This window comes from Oncorhynchus mykiss, chromosome 10 (genome assembly GCF_013265735.2).
Source record: "Oncorhynchus mykiss isolate Arlee chromosome 10, USDA_OmykA_1.1, whole genome shotgun sequence".
In the NCBI taxonomy this organism is placed as follows: domain Eukaryota; kingdom Metazoa; phylum Chordata; class Actinopteri; order Salmoniformes; family Salmonidae; genus Oncorhynchus; species Oncorhynchus mykiss.
This window is the reverse complement of record NC_048574.1, coordinates 36,615,795-36,637,607: the sequence shown is the minus strand read 5'-3', so window position 1 is coordinate 36,637,607 and position 21,813 is coordinate 36,615,795. Positions and strand designations below refer to the sequence as shown.

Genomic DNA, 21,813 nt, shown 5'->3' with positions numbered 1-21,813 from the left:
GCAGCAGTCTAAGGCACTGCATCTCAGTGCTTGAGGCATCACTACAGACCCTGGTTCAAATCCAGGCTGTATCACAACCGGGAGTGATTGTGAGTCCCATAGGGCGGCACATAGTTGGCCCAGTGTCGTCTGGGTTGGGCGGTGTAGGCTGTCATTGTAAATAAGAATTAGTTCTTAACGGACTTGCCTAGTTAAATTAAGGTTATAAAATATATATATGTAACCTGTTTTCTCTTTGTCATAATGGGCTATTGTGAGTAGATTGCTGAGGAAATGTTTTCATTGAATCTATTTTACAATAAGGCTGTAACGTAACAAAAGGTGGAAAAAGTCAAGTGGTCTGAATACTTTCCCGAAGGCACTGTAACTGCCATTTTCCTCCCCCCTTTCCAATAAGCTGTTCTTTCTCTGAGAGAAATCAATCAATCATTCAAATTAATCTATAAAGCCCTTTTTACATCAGCAGATGTCACAAAGTGCTTATACAGAAGCTCAGTCTAAAACCCCAAAGAGCAAGCAATGCAGAAGCACAGTGGCTAGGAAAAACTCCCTAGAAAGGCATGAACCAAGGAAGAAACCTAGAGAGGAACCAGGCTATGAGGGGTGGCCAGTCCTCGTCTGGTTGTGCCGGGTGGAGATTATAAGAGTAGATGGCCATTAACATGTTCAAACGTTCATAGATGATCAGCAGGGTCAAATAATAGTCACAGTGGTTATAGAGGGTGCAACAGGTCAGCACCGAGAGAGAGAGAGCGAGAGAGAGCGAGCGAGAGAGAGCGAGAGAGAGCGAGTTGGGATGGCGTATCGCTGCAGAATGCTGTGGTAGCCATGCTGGTTAAGTGTGTCTGGAATTCTAAATAAATCACTAGCATTGCACCATCACACGTCCTCCTCCATGCTTCACGGTGGGAACCACACATGCAGAGATCATCTGTTCACCTACTCTGCATCTCAAAAAGACAAAGCGGTTAGAACCAAACACCCACAGCGGAACTCACAGCGGTTGGACCAACGGACAGATTTCCACCAGTCTAAAGTCCATTGCTCGTGTTTCTTGGCCCAAGCAAGTCTCTTCTTCTTACTGGTGTTCTTTAGTGGTGGTTTCTTTGCAGCAATTCAACCATGAAGGCCTAATTCACACAGTCTCTTCAACACTAACAGTTGATGTTGAGATGTGTCTGTTACTTGAAATATGTGAAGCAACTCTGTGTAATTCTAATGATCTTATCCTCTGCAGCAGAGGTAACTCTGGGTCTTCCTTTTCTGTGACGGTCCTCATGAGAGTCAGTTTCATCATAGCGCTGGATGCTTTTTGCAGCTGCACATTAAGAAACTTTCAAAGTTCTCACCTTCATGTCTTGGCTGACCTTCATGTCTTAAAGTAATGATGGACTGTCATTTCTCTTTGCTTAATTGAGCTGTTCTTGCCATAATATGGACTTGGCCTTTTTCCAAATAGGGCTGTCTTCTGTATACCACCCCTAACTCGTCACAACACCACTGATTGGCTCAAACTCATCAAAGAAATTCCACAAATGAACTTTTAACAAGGCACACGTGTTCCACCTCATGAAACTGGTTGAGAGAATGCCATGAGTGTGGCTATTTTGAAGAATATAAAATATATTTTGTTTAACACTTTTTTAGTTACTACACGATGTCTTCACTTATTTCTACAACGTAGAAAATAGTAAAAATAAAGAAAAATGCTTGAATGAGTAGGTGTGTACAAGCTTTTGTATGTACATACGTAAAAACAATATATTTGTCAGAGCTATCCAAACACAGTGGACAATCTGGTACACACACACACACACCCCATTCATAGTCATACAGTCATATCCTCCTTCTTTCTTTCTGTCCGCAGAAATAGTCTCTGGCAAGGCACCAGCTAAACCTGCTCCTGCCTTGTAATTCCATTGAGCAAGAATGCCACTCCTTTGTTGTCATAAGGATAAGGAAAACAGCAGTGGAGTTATTTGTTTGATTAAAAAATATATATATCCACTGAAAGCTAAACATAGTTTGTTTGTTATTCTCACCAGGAGAGGTGTATTTGCATTAATGTTTTCGATTAAGAAGTGATAGTAAAGTAGTTAAGTGATAGTAATCGTTCTACTCTCAAAAACATCCACAGTTGGGACATTTCTGGTTGTATTTATGTAACCAAAAGGAATGTAGTTCAGTCATTGTGTGTACAAGTCACCCTCCTATAGCACCTTTCCCACCGGGCACATACTGGTTCAATCAACGTACTCAAAACAGATTTTTAGTTGTGGCGTCATTGGTAAAGGTAAAAATGGTTTGTGTGTCCTGTATGGAGGTAGGAACATTTCCAAACCTATACGTATTGCTCTATTCAGTCAGCCTGATCTCTGTCATTACAACCTTATACTCCAGTCTGAGAATCCCTTCAAGCTTTCTTCTGGTAGCAGTATTTCAGTTGTATCACTTTGTACTATTTAGTTTGGCAGACATTGTGTATTTCTGAACACATTAACATTATGTACCACAATAGATACTGTATGTCTATAGTAGCCTAGAAACACTATTGTGCTTAGGATGATTGTTTGTTCAATGTGTCAATTTGTACTTGTTCTTACCCAAATAAACTTTAAATAAAACATTTTTTTTTTTTTATCCTACAGTGAATTTTGTTTAATCTTCATAGATAACCTAAGATATTGTAATTGTTTTTAGTCATTGAAATGATCTCTTTAGAAGACAACAGAAAAAAAAGCTTAATTAGCGTGTTTCTGCTGGCTGTGCATGTATCACAAATCATGTCACCTACTTTCCATGATGGAACCAGTTTGGCCAGCATTGAAGAGAAAAGGTGGAGGGAGGGACAGAGGATTGGATACCAGTGCCTGTAGTGTGAATGGAGTTCAGATTCAGGCGGTGACACTAAAGCACAGCGAACGGACAGAGACTGGAGAGAGACTTACCAAGCTATAGAATCTCTCCTGTAGAATTGACCCAGATCCCAGTGAGGCCACGTGTCCCCAGAGGGCCACAGTGACTGTAGGCTTCCAAACACACAGATGGAACATGACCAGGTAGGTGGATTTACTCTATTTTATAACTCTTCAGACATGTCCAATTGGCAACAGTGACCTAACTTCATAGGAAAAACTCTTAGGTTTGATACAAAACATTGTCCGGTTTAGTTTTTACCTGATGTCCCTGCATGTTTGAGATACTTTTGGCCATGTAGTGTATGTGGACACCCCTTCAAATTAGTGGATTCGGCTATTTCAACCACACCGTTGGTGACAGATGTATAAAATCGAGTGCACAGCCATGCAATCTCCATACACAAACATTGGCAGTAGAATGGCCCGTACTGAAGAGCTCAGTGACTTTCAACAAGGCACCGTCATAGGATACCACCTTTCCGACAAGTCAGTTCATCAAATCCAGTCAACTGCAAGTGCTGTTACTGTAAAGTGGAAACATCTAGGAGCAACAACGGCTCAGCCGCGAAGTGGTAGGCCACACAAGCTCACAGAACGCGACCGCCGAGTGCTGAAGTGTGTAGCATGTAAAAATCATCTGTCCTCGGTTGCAACACTCACTACCGAGTTCCAAACTGCCTCTGGAAGCAACGTCAGCACAATAACTGTTCATTGGGAGCTTAATGAAATGGGTTTCCATGGCTGAGCAGCGGCTCACAAGCCTAAGATCTCCATGTGCAATGTCAAGCGTCGGCTGGTGTGTTGTTAAGCTCGCTGCCATTGCACCTGACCTCAACTCCATCGAACACCTTTGGGCCGAAATGGAACGCCGACTGTGAGTCAGGTCTAATCGACTGAGATCAGTGCCTGATCTCACTAATGCTCTTGTGGCTGAATAGAAGCAAGTCCACGCAGCTATGTACGCAGCTATGTTCCAACATCTAGTGGAAAGCCTGTGAGTGGAGGCTGTTAAAGCAGCAAAGCGAGGACCAACACCGTATTAATGCCCATGATTTTGGAATAAGATGTTTGACGAGCAGGTGTCCACATACTTTGTGTCATGTAGTGGACATTATTTAAATGTGAGGTTAGTGGAAGATTGAGGCATTTCCATTTGTATTTCATGGAATTGGATCCTGTATTTCAATTGTTGCTAGTAAATTCAATTGTGTTTCATTGATCAGTAATTTGCCGTTCTGGTTAGTGTCCACTGAGTAGATTTTCTCTCACTAGGGTCAATGTATTGGTGCAATCACTTCTCAGCATTTCCCACATTACTCAGAGCAAATCAAATCAAAACCAATTTTATTGGTCACATACACATGGTTAGCAGATGTTAATGCGAGTGTAGCGAAATGCTTGTGCTTCTAGTTCCGACCATGCAGTAATATCTAACAAGTAATCTAACCATTTCACAACAACTACCTTATACACACAAGTGTAAAGGGATGAATAAGAATATGTACATATAAATATATGGATGAGCGATGGCCAAAAGGCATAGGCAGGATGCAGTAGATGGTATAGAGTACAGTACATACATATGAGATGTGTAATGGCTGTCCTCTTCGTCTTCCTCTGACGAGGAGTATGAGAGATCGGACCAATACGCAGCGTGGTAAGTGTTCATGATATTTAATAGAACGGAACACTTAATGACAAAAAAACAACAAGAGAATGAAAAAATTTTACCGAAACAGTTCTGTCTGGTGCAGACACACTTAACAGAAAACAGGCTACCTAAGTATGGTTCTCAATCAGAGACACCGATTGACAACTGCCTCTGATTGAGAACCATGCCAGGCCAAACACATACGTAGAAAACCAAAACTAGAACAACACATAGAATGCTCACCCCAACTCACGCCCTGACCAACCTAAACAAGAAACATAACAAAGGAACTAAGGTCAGGACGTGACAAGATGAGTAATGTAGGGTAAGTTAACATTATATAAAGTGGCATTGTTTAAAGTGACTATTGATAGATTTATTACATCCAATTTTTAATTATTAAAGTGGCTAGAGATTTGAGTCAGTATGTTCGCAGCAGCCACTCATTGTTAGTGATGTCTGTTTAACAGTCTGATGGCCTTGAGATAGAAGCTGTTTTTCAGTCTCTCGGTCCAAACTTTGATGCACCTGTACTGAGCTCGCTTTCTGGATGATTGTGGGGTGAACAGGCAGTGGCTCAGGTGGTTGTTGTCCTTGATGATATTTTTGGCCTTCCTGTGACATCGGGTGGTGTATGTGTCTTGGAGGGCAGGTAGTTTGCCCCCAGTGATGCGTTGTGCAGACCAAACTACTCACTCTGGAGAGCCTTGCGTCTGGGCCGGCAGCCTTGCGAGGGATAACACGTTTAAATGTTTTACTCACGTTGGCTGCGGTGAAGGAGAGTCTTGGAGAGTTTTGGTAGCGGGCCGTGTCGGTGGCACTGTATTGTCCTCAAAGCGAGCTAAGAAGTTGTTTAGTTTGTCTGGGAGCAAGACATCACCGATGTACTTGCTAATAAACTCGCTCACCGAATCAGCATATACATCAATGCTGTTGTTCTACGCTATCCGGAACATATCCCGGTCCACGTGATCGAAGCAATCTTGAAGCGTGGAATCAGATTTGTTGGACCAGCGTTGAACAGACCTGAGCACGGGCGTTTCCTGTTTAAGTTTCTGTCTATATGCTGGGATAAACAAAATGGAGTCGTGGTCAAATTTGCCGAAAGGAGGGAGAGGGAGGGCTTTGTATGCATTGCAGAAGTTAGAGTAACAATGATCCAGAATTTTCCCAGCCCGGGTCGCGCATTCGATATGCTGATAAAATTTAGGGAGCCTTGTTTTCAGATTAGCCTTGATAAAATCCCCAGCTACAATAAATGCAGCCTCAGTATATGTGGTTTCCAGTTTACATAGAGTCCAATGAAGTTCTTTCAGGGCCGTCGAGGTGTCTGCTTGGGTGGGGATGTACACGACTGTGATTATAATCCAAGAGAATTATTTTGGTTGATAATGGGGTCGGCATTTGATTGTAAGGAATTCTAGGTCAGGTGAACAAAAGGACTTGAGTTCCTGTTTGTTGTTATGATCACACCACGACTAGTTAATCATAAGGCATACACCCCCTTCTTCTTTTACCAGAGAGATGTTTGTTTCTGTCGGCGCAATGCGTGAAGAAACCAGGTGGCTGTATCGACTCTGATAACGTATCCCGAGTGAGCCATGTTTTCGTGAACACGTGACACTGATGGGTGTGTGTGTTAGAATATTGTTAAGATCATCTCATGCACTTAAAAACACACCTCCCATATCAATGTTTGTCATATACCACACCTGTAGCCTACAGTCTTTGTTAATCAGTTGTGCTGTTTGAACAAGCAGAACTTAATCAGCAACATCAGATAAACATTTTATCAAAATCAAATACAATTTTTTTAGTCACATGCGCTGAATACAATACCTTACAGTGAAATGCTTACTTACAAGCCCCTAACCAGCAATGCAGTTTAAAAAATACAAATAAGAATAAGAAATAAAAGTTAGAAGTAGTTAAAGAGCAGCAGTAAAATAACAATAGCGAGACTATAAACAGGGGGAACCGGTACAGAGTCAATGTGTGTAGTGGCACCGGTTAATCGAGGTAATTGAGGTAATATGTACATGTAGGTAGAGTTATTAAAGTGACTATGCATAGATAATAACAGAGAGTAGCAAATAGTCTGGGTAGCCATTTGACTAGATGTTCAGGAGTGTTATGGTTTGGGGGTAGAAGCTGTTGAAAAGCCTCTTGGGCTAGACTTGGCGCTCCGGTACCACTTGCTGTGCGGTAGCAGAGAGAACAGTCTATAACTAGAGTGGCTGGAGTCCTTGACCATTTTTAGGGCCATTCTCTGACACGGCTTGGTATAGAGATCCTGGATGGCAGGAAGCTTGACCCCAGTGATGTACTGGGCCGTACGCACTTCCCTCTGTCATGCCTTGAGGTATGAAGCTGAGCAGTTGCCATGCCAGTAAGTGATGCTCTTGATGGTGCAGCTGTTGAACCTTTTGAGGATCTGAGGGCCCATGCCAAATCTTTTCAGTCTCCTGATGGGGAACAAAATAGTAGGTTTCTTCCTTATCAAGAAGAGGGAACGATTTTAGGTAAACATTTCTGGTTACTGGCTTCAGACAATGGTTAATTAGAACTGAAACTATAAAATGACACTTTCTATTAATAACAGATTGATTTATAAGACATCAAGTAATTTGAGAAATTGGAACTATTAGTGATACAATGAAACCGGTGTCATAGTAACAATTCTAAGAAACATTCATCTATTTTTAGAGATAAGAACAAGTGCATCCTTGGGGAACCTGTTATCCTTCCTGGTGTTTAGCTGTTGATGTGTCCAGATCTATAATCACATGTTGGGTCATGGTGCATAACTGTCTGTTTGTGATTGCCTAAGTGTCCATCAGGCATGTGAATAGCAACAAAAACAACACAAAGGAACCTCACTGAGGAGACACTGGAGGTCCACAGGACCATCCAGTCTAGTATGGTTCTGTAATGGATGCTCCTTTTTTGTCCACTGTACAATATGCCCTGTTTTTATAGGTTCGATCTGTTGTCGGTGTGTGTTAGGGTGGTGTAGGATTCAGGCTAGAGCTAAGCTTCAGATATACATAATATATACCTGCCTGTCTTTAGAAGTTGATCAGGTACATAGCCTACTAATGCCAATGAGAACCCACCTGACTCTCCTCTTCCTTCTCCCCTCAGAACAGTGACTGCCCACCCCCATACTACTCGGTAGCAGTGCCCACCCAGCCCCCTCCTGAGTATGGAGAGGTGGTGGGGGCCAGAGGGATGTCTGACCCCTCTTCTCAGCCTTACTACATCCCCCAGCCTATGGCACATGTAAATGTTGTCCATGTTTCCCAGGGCGCCCGTAAGTTCCTGGTGTTCCCTTCTATTTCTTCAATCCTTGATAGACAGTACATTCCTGCCCCTAACTATTTATATGAGAGGGTGCCATCACTCTATCTCTGTAATGCAAATCTCTCTTTCTATATCCGAAACGTTTCTCTTTCTTAATCCTAAGCTTTTTTGCCTCCCAACTTTATCAAACTGTAAACTGAAAAATGTCCCTGGTCTCCTCTTGCAGCCCAACGTCGTAAAAAGTGCTTATCATGTGGGAACAGTTCCTGCTGTTACGGAGGATCAGGAGGGACCACCCTACTGCTGCTCCTCCTCGCTATCGCTATCTGGCTGGGAGGTAACCCAACTAGTAACTTACAGAGAACTCATACAGTACAACATTAAACTATATGGACATAATGTAATACAATACAGCATAATCTAACATGGACATAATGTAACAATTAAATATGTGTAAATGTATGACAATCATAAATTCCATATTTAGGGTATCGTGTGAATGCAATATATATGATATTGTGTTGGTATGTATTAAGCATTACCATGGGGGCTTCCACGGCTCTGTATATCCTTTTACTTGTTCTCTTTGACCTATGACCTCTGTCCAGTGCGTTATGGGCCATCCCTGGTGTCTGGCTCCCTGAGCGAGATGGAGAAAGACAGTTGCCCCTCCAACACCGTGGAGTGTGACGGCCGACGGGACTGCAAACTGGGCAGTGATGAGACCAATTGTGGTCAGTACCCTTGTCGCCACACCTAGTTTTTGTTGTCAGTAACAAAAATAGAAGCAAAACACTGGGCACACCACGTCACTTCTATGTGGAAATGTGGGTCATCTTTGGTTGAGGCGTTGATCGATGAGATTTCAACCTTTATTCACCCACTCAAAAAGACCGGAAGAAGTTTGTTGAATTCCCAATGTTATATGACTATGCTTTCAACCATCTAAAAGCACAACCAAATTCCAATGGAAAAGTTTGGTTTAGTCAGATTTCTGGTTAAGTTGTCAACTAAATGTGTTATCACTGCACTTTCAACAATTTAAAAGCACAACAAAGTTAAAATGGGAATGCATGTCAGATATGTTGTATTTATTACAACAGATGAACGTGTATCATTGTACTTCATCTAATAGCACAACCACATGACCTGGGTTGCAGTTGATCAATGCTGTTCAAGATTCTGCATAGATTGTAACAGCAATTGTGAAGATCTCCACAGAGCTGCAACCTTTGCATGTTAGCTTGAACATCCACACGTTCTATTATCACATAAAAATACATTTATAGTTACAGTAGGCTAACCTCAAAATGTGGCCATAGATGTGTTGCTCATTTTAAGGCTGAATAAATGCTGTTACATTGATTTGTATGATAGTCTTAACTTTAAACTTAACTTTATAGTCTTCACTTTATAGTCTTAAATTAAATTGTGTTTGGTTGACAACCCAACCAAATATCAACATTTAATGGATATCTAATGCTTGGATAGTTTCATCTGAACCTCTGGCTTAATCCTGTTCTTTACTTTAAAACAAATAATTTGTTAACAAGTTAATAGGCTATTTACTATATTGCAAAAGTGATATTGAATTGTGTTAAGTTGTCAACAAATTCCAGATGTCTAGAAATGAATAATTTATATGTTCGAATTATGTCTCCATCTCAACTAAGAATCAAAATCAAATCAAGCTTCCTTTAAAGTGCATTTAAAGTTTGATTTAGTACTATTCTTTAACTTAGATTTTTGTTTGAGATGGAGACTTGAATCCAACATATCAATTATTAATCTGTAGACAAACTGGAATTAAAGCCAGACTAAGTCAATGACACAGATGGAACTATCCAAGCAGAAGATACAGGACATCTCCTTCAAATGTTGATATTTTGTTGCATTGACAACTAAATACAATTCACTATTCAGTTTGTCTACAAATTAATAATTGATATGTTGGATTCACGTCGCCATCTCAACCAAAAATCCAAGTTAAAGAATAGGACTAAATATTGTCTAATCAAACTTTAAATGCACTTAGAAAAATGTTGATTTGATTTTTACCTATTCTTTAACTTGGATTTTTGGTTGAGCTGGAGATGTGAATACAACATATTAATGATTAACTTGGAGATTAAAGTTGAAATCAACCAAAGCTTGTACGCCCTAGGCCTATACAGTATGTGTTGTCTATTTATAGTTGAACCCTGGGTTGAATTGAAACAATAGCTGTTGATGACTTTGCAAATGCTATATAGGCCTAAATAGTATCATTGATGATATTTGACTTATAAAGTATGGTTACATTTCATTTGCTCTGTTAAATCTACTCTTTGGAATGACTTTAATATATTTAGTTAGTAAGAGGTCTCTCAAAAACCCTTCTCACGATCACACATTGGTACATGTAGTAGTCAGTGCCAAATATCCAAGCGTATCAGGGCTTGGTTGAAACCCTGGAGGGGAGACCAACTGAATAGCTGTATGTAAACTTTCCAGGAAGTGCTACCCAGCCTTCAGATAGTATTCCTATCCCTTGACTTATTCCACATTTTGTTGTTCTAATTTATTTATTTTTTTAAATCACCTTTATTTAACCAGGTAGGCAAGTTGAGAACAAGTTCTCATTTACAATTGCGACCTGGCCAAGATAAGGCAAAGCAGTTCGACACATATAACAACACAGAGTTACACATGGGATAAACAAACATACAGTCAATAATACAGTAGAAAAATAAGTCTATATACGATGTGAGCAAATGGGGTGAGATAAGGGAGGTAAAGGCAAAAAAAAAAGGCTATGGTGGCAAAGTAAATACAATATAGCAAGTAAAACACTGGAATGGTAGATTTGCAGTGGAAGAATGTGCAAAGTAGAAATAAAAATAATGGGGTGCAAAGGAGCAAATTATAAATGGGCTATGTACAGGTTTAGAAATCTGTGAGCTGCTCTGACAGCTGGTGCTTAAAGCTAGTGAGGGAGATAAGTGTTTCCAGTTTCAGAGATTTTTGTAGTTCGTTCCAGTCATTGGCAGCAGAAAACTGGAAGGAGAGGCGGCCAAAGGAAGAATTGGTTTTGGGGGAGACCAGAGAGATATACCTGCTGGAGCGCGTGCTACAGGTGTGTGCTGCTATGGTGACCAGCGAGCTGAGATAAGGGGGGACTTTACCTAGCAGGGTCTTGTAGATGACCTGGAGCCAGTGGGTTTGGCGACGAGTATGAAGCGAGGGCCAGCCAACGAGAGTGTACAGGTCACAGTGGTGGGTAGTATATAGGGCTTTGGTGACAAAACGGATGGCACTGTGATAGACTGCATCCAATTTATTGAGTAGGGTATTGGAGGCTATTTTGTAAATGACATCGCCGAAGTCGAGGATTGGTAGGATGGTCAGTTTTACGAGGGTATGTTTGGCAGCATGAGTGAAGGATGCTTTGTTGCAAAATAGGAAGCCAATTCTAGATTTCACTTTGGATTGGAGATGTTTGATGTGAGTCTGGAAGGAGAGTTTACAGTCTAACCAGACACCTAGGTATTTGTAGTTGTCCACATATTCTAATTCAGAACCGTCCAGAGTAGTGATGCTGGACGGGCGGGCGGGTGCGGGCAGTGATCGGTTGAAGAGCATGCATTTAGTTTTACTTGCATTTAAGAGCAGTTGGAGGCCATGGAAGGAGAGTTGTAATGGCATTGAAGCTCGTCTGGAGGTTAGTTAACACAATGTCCAAAGAAGGGCCAGAAGTATATAGAATGGTGTCGTCTGCGTAGAGGTGGATCAGAGAATCACCAGCAGCAAGAGCGACATCATTGATGTATACAGAGAAGGGAGACGGCCCCAGAATTGAACCCTGTGGCACCACCATAGAGACTGCCAGAGGTCCGGACAACAGGCCCTCCGATTTGACACACTGAACCAGGCGAGGCAGTTGGTGAACCAGGCGAGGCAGTCATTTGAGAAACCAAGGCTATCGAGTCTGCCGATGAGGATGTGGTGATAGACAGAGTCGAAAGCCTTGGCCAGGTCAATGAATACGGCTGCACAGTATTGTTTCTTATCGATGGCGATAAAAAATGGATTAAATAGATTTTGTTCTCACCTATCTACTCACAATACCCCATATTGACAAAGTAAAAACATGTTTTTAATACGTTTTGGGAATGTATTTGTACGCTGAAATACAGAAATATCTAATTTACATAAGTATTTTACACCCCCGCTTGATACGTTAGAATCACCTTTGGCAGCGTTAACAGCTTGCATATTATTATTTTTTTAATTCTTCGAGCTCTGTCAAGTTGGTTGTTGATTATTGCTAGACAGCCATTTTCAAGTCTTTTTAAGTCAAATTTGTAACTAGGCACCTCAGGAACATTCAATGTCATCTTGGTAAGCAACTCCAGTGTATATTTGGCCTTATGTTTTAGGTCATTGTCCTGCTGATAGGTGAATTTGTCTCCCAGTGTCTGTTGGAAAGCAGACTGAAACAGGTTTACCTCTAGGATTTTGCCTGTGCTTAGCTCCATTCCATTTATTTTTGGTCCTTGCCGATGACAAGCATACCCATAACATGATGTTGCCACCACATTGCTTGAAAATATGAAGAGCGGTACTCAGTGATGGGTTGTGTTGGATTTGCCCCAAACTATAATGTTACTGATCCATCCTTAGTTTTCTCCTATCACAGCCATTAAACTCTGTAACTGTTTTAAAATCACCATCAGCATCATGGTGAAATCCCTGAGCGGTTTCCTTCCCCTCTGGCAACTGAGTTAGGAAGGATGCCTGTATCTTTGTAGTGACTCTGTGTATTGATACCTTCACCATATTCAATATATTTTTGTTTTACACAAATACTAATAGGTGCCCTTCTTTGTGAGGTATTAGAAAACCTTCCTGGTCCTTGTGCTTGAATCTGTGTTTGGAATTCACTGCTTGACTGAGGTGCATTATAGATAATTGTATGTGTGGGGTACAGAGATGAGGTAGTAATTCAAAAATCACGTTACACAATTATTGCACAATGCAACTATTATGTACCTTGTTAAGCACATTTTTACTCAAACATATTTAGGCTTACCATAACAAAGGGGTTGAATACTTATTGACTCAAAACATTTCAGCTTTGAATGTTTTATTAATTTCAGAAAAATTATACAAAATATTGTTCCGCTGACATTATGGGATATTGTGTCTAGGCCAGTGACACAACATCCCAATTTAATCAACTTTAAATTCAGGCTGTAACAACAAAATGTGGAAAAAGTCAAGGGGTGTGAATACTTTCTGAAGGCAAAGTATATCGAAGAACTGATGTTGTTTCAAATGTACAAATTCAAGGTTTGTCTATTTTGAAAAATGGTTACAATGATGACATAATCCTGAAGTTGAAATTTCCCCCTTAAAACAACAGTTTACATTGATGATTAAAAAATAAAAAATTCTATGTATTTTCCACGTAGATTCCACGTCACAACGAGTTGACAAATTACGTTTAAACAACATTGATTCAACCAGTTTGTGTCCAGTGGGAACCTAGATGTGTAATGGATTTGTAATGTTCTGTGTGATGTATCTGTGTGATGTATCTGTGTGATGTATCTGTGTGATGTATATGTGTGATGTATCTGTGTGATGTATCTGTGTGATCCTGTGAGGTTCTAACTGCTGAGTCATGTATTTGTGTGATTCAGTGATGTTCTAATTGAGTGATGTTCTAATTGAGTGATGTTCTAATTGAGTGATGTATCTGTGTATCATCCAGTAAGGTTCAGGTCGAATGGGGGTCTCCAGGTGAAGACAAGCAGCGCTGGTAATTTCCTCCCTGTGTGTTACAGTGGCTGGAACAAGGACCTGGCTGACCAGACCTGTGCTCAACTAGGCTTCAGAGTGTAAGATCTTCCCCTCTTTTGCTGCCCTCTTGTGGTCGAAAGGCTGAACTGTGCAAACCTGTTCAACCTTACCTATCAATGGGTTTAGTGTGTTAGGTTGTGATGTCTGGACGTGCACATAAACTTCTCTCTACATCTATTTATTTAGGAGTCATAACACTAGCAGTGTGAAAGATGAGTCCTCTACCACTCTCACTGTGACAGGGAAGACCTCCAACACCATCCAGGATAAGGTGTCAGTAAAGTAAGTACTTCTGGACAAACTCGTCAACAGCTCTTTGCATATTATGCAAAGTGCCGTATAAATTATTGCCCAAGAACAGGCTTAAACATTAAGAACACCTGCTCTTTCCATGACATAGACTTACCAGGTAAATCCAGGTGAAAGCTTATTGATGTCACCTTCTACATCTACTTCAATCAGTATAGATGAAGGGGAGGAGACAGGTAAAATAAGGATTTTTATGCCATAAGACAAACGAGACAGGATTGTGTGTGTGTACCATTTAGAGGGTGAATGGGCAAGGCAAAATATTGAAGTGCCATTGAACGGGGTAGTAGGTGCCAGGCGGTCCGGTTTGTGTCAAGAACTGCAACTGTTTTTCACACTCAACAGTTTCCTGTGTGTATCAACAATGGTCCACCACCCAAAGGACATCCAGCCAACTTGACACAACTGTGTGAAGCATTGGAGTCAACATGGCCCTGCATCCCTCTTGAACGCTTTGGACACCTTGTAGAGTCCATGCCCCGAATTGTAGCTGTTCTGAGAGCAAAAGGGGGTGCAACTTGATATTAGGAAGGTGTTCCTAATTTTTGGTATACTCAGTGTATATTATATCACACACTAAAAGTAAGCCTCTTCTTGGACCATCAAATCAATGTTTATTGGTCACGTGCTCAGGATACAGAGTGTAAAGGGTACAGGGATATATTTACTTGCCAGCTCTCCTCAACAGTGCAGCACACAAAACAATATTCACAAATAAGTCATAAAAAAGTAGTAAAAAAAAATGGAGAAGTTGTAAATATATACAATATAAACTATGACGTGCTAAAGTGAATTGTGACATGGTTGAGCATCTTAAATTGAATAGCATTCAATTGTAACAGCAATTATGACTGTGCGTGTGTGGGTGTGAGAGTGGGTGAGTGGAGACCCAGCTAGCACATAACGTTCTGAGAACCATATGTTTTTTAGAGCTTGGTGAGAGCGTGGTTGTCCTATGGTTCTTTTGCATACAATCTTCTGGGAATGGTGCAGGATACCTAGCTAGCACTGAAATTCCCACGTCTGAGAACCATACGGAATTTCAGAACTTCAGCATAATGTTTCCTACAGGTTTCCTCATGGTTCTATTTAAAGTAATGTTCTCAAATTGTTCCGGGAACATTAAGAAACAACGTTCTTTTGTGGGAGTTTCAGTACTTCAGCATAACATCTTCTGCTGGTTTCCTCATGGTTCTATTTGAAGTCATGTCTCAGAACATTAAGACAAATTTCCATAATTAACACAAGAAAACATTAGTATTGTTCAAAAAACGTTCTAAGAATGTTATTTAAAAAAATGCATTCCTTTCTTAGCGTCAACAAACTAATTTTATTCTCTATCTTGTTAAGTGTGTTCAGGTGTGTTGGCCGTGCCCACTAACTGTCCACACCTAATCTTAATGAGCTAGTTTCCTTAAAAATTGGGTCTGTTTGAATAAACTAAAATTAATAGCAATGTATGTGTTAAAAAACACGGCATTTTAACACCATTCTATGTTGTAGAATAATAGGGACAACATCAAAACTATGACATATAGCACATGGAAACATGTAGTAACCAAAAAAGTGTTAAACAAATCAAAATAGATTTTTGATTCTCCAAAGTAGCCACCATTTGCCTTGATGACAGCTTTGCACACTCTTGGCATTCTCTCAACCAGCTTCACTTGGAATGCTTTTCCAACAGTCTTGAGGGAGTTCCCACATATGCGGAGCACTTGTTGGCTGCTTTTCCTTCACTCTGCGGTCCAACTCATCCCAAACTATCTCATTTGGGTTGAGGTCAGGTGATTGTGGAGGTCAGGTCATTTGATGCAGCACTCCATCACTCTCCTTCTTGGTCGACACAGCCTAGAGATGTGTTGGATCATTGTCCTGTTGAAAAACAAATTATAGTCCCACGCTGCAGAATAGTGTGGTAACCATGATTGTTAAGTGTGCCTTGAATTCTAAATAAATCACTGACAGTGTCACCAGCAAAGCACCATCACACCTCCTCCTCCATGCTTCACAGTGGGAACCACACATGCGGAGATCATCTGTTAACCTACTCTGCGTCTCACAAAGACACAGATTTCCACCGGTATAATGTCCATTGCTCGTGTTTCTTGGCCCAAGCAAGTCTCTTCTTCTTATTGGTGTCATTCAGTAGTGGAATCTTTGCAGCAATTCGACCATGAAGGCCTGATTCACACAGTCTCTTCTGAACAGTTGATGTTGAAATGTGTCTGTTACTTGAACTCTGTGAAGCATTTATTTGGGCTGCAATTTCTGAGGCTGGTAACTCTAATGAACATATCCTCGGCAGGATGATGGTTTTTGTGACTGCACTTGAAGAAACTTTCAAAGTTTTGACCTTCATTTCTTGACTGACCTTCATGTCTTAAAGTAATGATGCACTGTCGTTTTTTGTTGCTTACTTGAGCTGTTCTTGCATAATATGGACTTGGTCTTTTACCAAATAGAGCTATCTTCTGTATACCACCCCTACCTTGTCACAACACAACTGATTGGCTCAAACGCATTAGGGAGGAAAGAAATTCCACAAATGAACTTTTAACAAGGCACACCTGTTAATTGAAATGCATTCCAGGTGACTACCTCATGAAGCTGGTTGAGAGGATGCCAAGAGTGTGCAAAGAAGTCATCAAGGCAAAGGGTGGCTAATTTGAAGTATCTGAAATATAAAATATATTTCACCATGTCACTTTTCATAGACTGTATGTTATGATAAGATACCAAAAGTATCAAACAGAGCCAAGTATTTGACCATTAGATGGAGTAATTGGGGAAGACAAAGAAAACATGTGACCTCAATGGTGACCTGATTTACTGTGACTTTCTTTCTGTGTTCTGTAGCTCAGCCTGCCCTAACAATGAAACTGTCTCCCTGCAGTGTATCAGTGAGTAACGATCTTTACATTCTCGCAGTTAATGCACAAAGGCAACCATTGGTCTTTCAAGCTCGATAAAGATATTCATCTAGCTCTCCTGATGAACAGAGGACCAAATCCCCATACTGTATTAGCACTACGGACCGACTTACTCCCTCTCTCTGTCCCCATGGTAGACTGTGGCAGGCAGAAGTTGTCCAGAATCATAGGGGGATCAGCAGCGAATCTGGGCGATTGGCCTTGGCAGGTCAGCCTCCACTTTCAGCGCTCTCACACCTGCGGGGGCACGCTGATCGCTCCTGACTTTGTGGTGACAGCAGCCCACTGCTTCCCCAGGTCAGTACAACAGACAACACCGTAGACAATGGACAAGGAACTGTACTGAAACAATGTACAACAGAACAGTAATGACAATACGAAACAGAACATATAGAAAACTCTTGAAACCTAACAATGCTAAGACAAAAAGGAACTGGGATATAACAAGGACTTTACAGAGCTGGAACTGAATAAAGCTAACTGAAGGGAGCTAGCTAAGACTGCACAGTGCTTAGGCTGAACAGTGATCAGTGAAGACAGTGACCTAACAACTCTACTCTCTCTAGGAAGGTCTCATCGTACCTGGTGCCCAATAACTGGCATGTGTATGTGGGCATGGTTTCTCAGATGGTGCTGCCTCATCCTTATATGGTGGAGAAGATCATTGTCCATGAGAGCTATGACGACAAAACCAACAACTATGACATCACCCTTCTCAAACTCACACAGCATGTAGACTACTCCAGTGAGTTCACCTTTAACCTAACAATATATTATATGATTGTTTATACCACTATTACCATCATAACATGTCTATGTTTGTTATTTCAGACAACATCCAGCCTGTGTGTCTGCCTGCCTATGACAAGATCTTCTCTCCTGGAACAAGATGTTGGACCTCTGGATTTGGGACAACAGAAGCGGGGGCAGGTGAGTGACACATGGTATGACAGTTCGGGGACTGTTTGGCAGATGTGGGACCAAGTCATTGTTTTACAAGTCACAAGTAAGTCTCAAGTCGTAGCACTCAAGTCCCAAGTCAAGACCCAAGTCAAGACAGGCAAGTCTGAGTCAAGTCTCAAGTCAAGAAACAAGTCAAGTCTCAAGTCAAGTCTCAAGTCCTAAACTTTGAGTTTTGAGTCCTAAACAAGTCATAATGTGCTATTCACCAAATGTAATACCATTTCATATTTTTAACAAGAGTAGTAGTTAGTATTTTACATTTACACAAATCATGAATGCTTTTAAAAATATCTATATATTCATTACTTTCCAAATAAACGTTGAAACATGGAAATACATGGGTAACCATGAGAAAGACCCCAAACTGTAATCCGTTAAATGAAGAGTTGATGCACTCCACACTTTTTTTAATAGCATAATTTTTAATATTTGGGCTTCGGGATGGTATCAAGTCAGGTCGAGTCATAAGGCTCAAGTCCAAGTCAAGTCACGAGTCATTGGTGTTAAAGTCAAAGTCGAGTTGCAAGTCATCATATTTGTGACTGGAGTCCACACCTCTGGTGATTGGTATTGGGATGAACAAGCAGGTGGAAAGAGACATATGATAGAAAACATGATGCTATCTGGTGTGATATTCTAAATTGTTGCATGTAATTTGTTTGCTGTTCAGCTCGTGGCTCCACGAATCTTATGGGGGTGTCTGTTGACATCATTGACTCCAACGTGTGTAACAGTAACACAGTGTACAATGGTAAGGTCTCTCAGAACATGTTCTGTGCTGGAGACATGGAAGGAGGCAAGGACTCCTGCCAGGTGAGTGGGACACTAAGACCAATAAGGCAGTAGCTACTTCCACATATTTTCCACAAATCCACAAATCTTACCCTGTATCTCTCTCTTCCCTCCTTCCCTTCTCTGCTGTTTCTTCTCCCCCTCCCCCTACCACTCCCTCCCTCCTCTAGGGGGACAGTGGTGGTCCCCTGGTGTGTAAAGACTCAGACCAGCTCTGGTACCTGGCGGGGGTGACCAGCTGGGGGGATAGCTGTGGCAAGAGAAACAGACCGGGGGTCTATAGTCGTGTCAGCCGCCTGCTGCCCTGGGTCTACAGTAAGATGCAGGTAAGGAAAGGAGCTCTCAGGACCACTGGGAGGAGAATGCTCAGGCAGAAAACCTCAGCACCGGGGTGGGATTCAATCAATAATTAAGTTAATTTTCACCTGTACTGCTTCAGAGGGCACTCATATCCATCTTCATCTTTAAATGTCAGAATCAAGGTTGAGATAGGATGGCGTTATTAGTATGACGATCCTGAACATGTTCATTCACTCTCCGCCTCCCAGCAAGCAAGACCGTGATGTGACCACAGCTGCTGTCTTCCAAGGATGCTCAGCATGTATTTTGGACCTGACAATAAGATTGATACTGGCGTGAAACTTACAACACTGGCAGGGAATGGAAGGCTCTTCACTATACGTGCCTTTAAGCTTATATATGTTCAGTGTTTTTGTATTCATTCATTGTCATCAGAAGCTTGCAATAAATATTTTTCAATGTGATATCTGCTGTCTTATAATGTTGATCATGTAGACTAGGATGTGTTTGATCATTGTTTTTCTGAAACAGTGTTGAGATAATTTGTGCAATACTCTGAGGAATATATTTCACTCACACTGCAACCTCTTCTAAACCTAATAACCAGTCTCCGGTTATACCACACTGCAACCTCTTCTAAACCTAATAACCTGTCTCCGATTATACCACACTGCAACCTCTTCTAAACCTAATAACCTGTCTCCGGTTATACCACACTGCAACCTCTTCTAAACCTAATAACCTGTCTCCGGTTATACCACACTGCAACCTCTTCTAAACCTAATAACCTGTCTCCGATTATACCACACTGCAACCTCTTCTAAACCTAATAACCTGTCTCCGGTTATACCACACTGCAACCTCTTCTAAACCTAAAAACCTGTCTCCGGTTATACCACACTGCAACCTCTTCTAAACCTAATAACCTGTCTCCGATTATACCACATTGCAACCTCTTCTAAACCTAATAACCAGTCTCCGATTATACCACACTGCAACCTCTTCTAAACCTAATAACCTGTCTCCGGTTATACCACACTGCAACCTCTTCTAAACCTAATAACCTGTCTCCGGTTATACCACACTGCAACCTCTTCTAAACCTAATAACCTGTCTCCGGTTATACCACACTGCAACCTCTTCTAAACCTAATAACCTGTCTCCGGTTATACCACACTGCAACCTCTTCTAAACCTAATAACCTGTCTCCGGTTATACCACACTGCAACCTCTTCTAAACCTAATAACCTGTCTCCGGTTATACCACACTGCAACCTCTTCTAAACCTAATAACCTGTCTCCGGTTATACCACACTGCAACCTCTTCTAAACCTAATAACCTGTCTCCGGTTATACCACACTGCAACCTCTTCTAAACCTAATAACCTGTCTCCGGTTATACCACACTGCAACCTCTTCTAAACCTAATAACCTGTCTCCGGTTATACCACACTGCAACCTCTTCTAAACCTAATAACCTGTCTCCGGTTATACCACACTGCAACCTCTTCTAAACCTAATAACCTGTCTCCGGTTATACCACACTGCAACCTCTTCTGAACCTTATACTCCAGCTTCACATAAACCTTACTGCTGTGCCTGTTTCTTATTGTTGGGGGGGTTACAGGTACATTATCCATTTCAAAACCTGTACCTGTAGACTATCAGTTTTTTGGGACTTGTAGTTTCTTCAAAATAATTAAAACTGTAAGAAATACATACAGATTTTATAATAAATTCAGCATAAACAGGAAAAGACAAAGACGTGGACCTCCACCCCCAACCTCCCATTGCATTACCGCAACCCCACCAAGTCAACATGTCTCCATTCAATTCTCCCCCTTCTCACCCCCTACTAGCAACTAGGGTTGCTACTCAGTCACAAAGCGGTGCACCTGGCACCTACTACCATGCCCCATTCAAAGGCACTTAAATCTTCGGTCAGGCACACATACACAATCCATGTCTCAAGGCTTAAAAATCCTTTAACCTGTCTCCTCCCCTTCATCTACACGGATTGAAGTGGATTTAACAAGTGACATCAATAAGGGACCCTAGCTTTCACCTGGATTCACCTGGTCAGTCTGTCATGGAAAGAGCAGGTGTTCATAATGTTTTGTACACTGTCTATATGCAGTCAGGTCCATAAGTATTTGGACAATGACACAATTTGCATCATTTTAGCTCTGTACGCCGCCACAATGGATTGGAAAGGAAATAATCAAGATGTGTAGACTTTCATCTTTAATTTAAGGGTTTTGTCAAAGTTATTGTATGAACCGTGTAGGAATTACAAACATTTTTATACATAGCCCCCTCAATTTTAGGGGCTCAAAAGTAACATAATCATAAATTATTTTGTGAGTTTTAATACTTGGTTGCAAATCCTTTGCAGTCAATGACTGCCTGAAGTCCGGAACCCATATGGACATCACCAGATGCTGGGTTTCTTCCCTGGTGATGCTCTGCTAGGCCTTTACAGCTGTCTTCAATTCCTGCTTGTTCTTGGGGCGTTTTGCTTTCAGTTTTGCCTTCAGCAAGTGAAATGCATGCTCAATTGGATTCAGGTCAGGTGATTGACTCGGCCATTGCAGAACATTCCACTTCTTTGCCTTAAAAAAAGTATTGGGTTGCTTTCGCAGTATGCTCCGGGTTCATTTGCACTATGAAGCGCAGTCCAATGCGCTTCACAATGTTTTGAAGCATTTGGCTGAATCTGAGACGACATTATAGCCCTAAACACTTCAGAATTCATCAATAAATACAAGGGAACCAGTTCCATCGGCAGCCATACATGCCC

At 41.3% G+C, this 21,813-nt stretch overlaps 1 protein-coding gene across 2 annotated transcripts; it reads left to right on the top strand.

The window, feature by feature from the left end:
* The first annotated feature begins 2,166 nt into the window (after nucleotides 1-2,166).
* Nucleotides 2,167-19,477, top strand: tmprss13b (transmembrane serine protease 13b). Of its 2 annotated transcripts, XM_021618289.2 has the most exons (14): nucleotides 2,167-2,293; nucleotides 2,813-3,059; nucleotides 7,714-7,882; nucleotides 8,099-8,209; nucleotides 8,481-8,606; nucleotides 13,628-13,754; nucleotides 13,903-13,998; nucleotides 16,885-16,928; nucleotides 17,096-17,255; nucleotides 17,525-17,703; nucleotides 17,790-17,888; nucleotides 18,592-18,734; nucleotides 18,884-19,039; nucleotides 19,262-19,477. In XM_021618289.2, the coding sequence occupies exons 2-14, from the start codon at nucleotides 3,045-3,047 to the stop codon at nucleotides 19,274-19,276; spliced, it is 1,440 nt and encodes a 479-aa protein (XP_021473964.1). In that variant the 5' UTR covers nucleotides 2,167-2,293; nucleotides 2,813-3,044; the 3' UTR covers nucleotides 19,277-19,477. The 2 variants fall into 2 exon arrangements, with proteins under 2 accessions (XP_021473964.1, XP_021473963.1); XM_021618288.2 differs by lacking the exon at nucleotides 2,167-2,293 and having other exon boundaries at nucleotides 2,704-3,059.
* The last annotated feature ends 2,336 nt before the right edge of the window (nucleotides 19,478-21,813 follow it).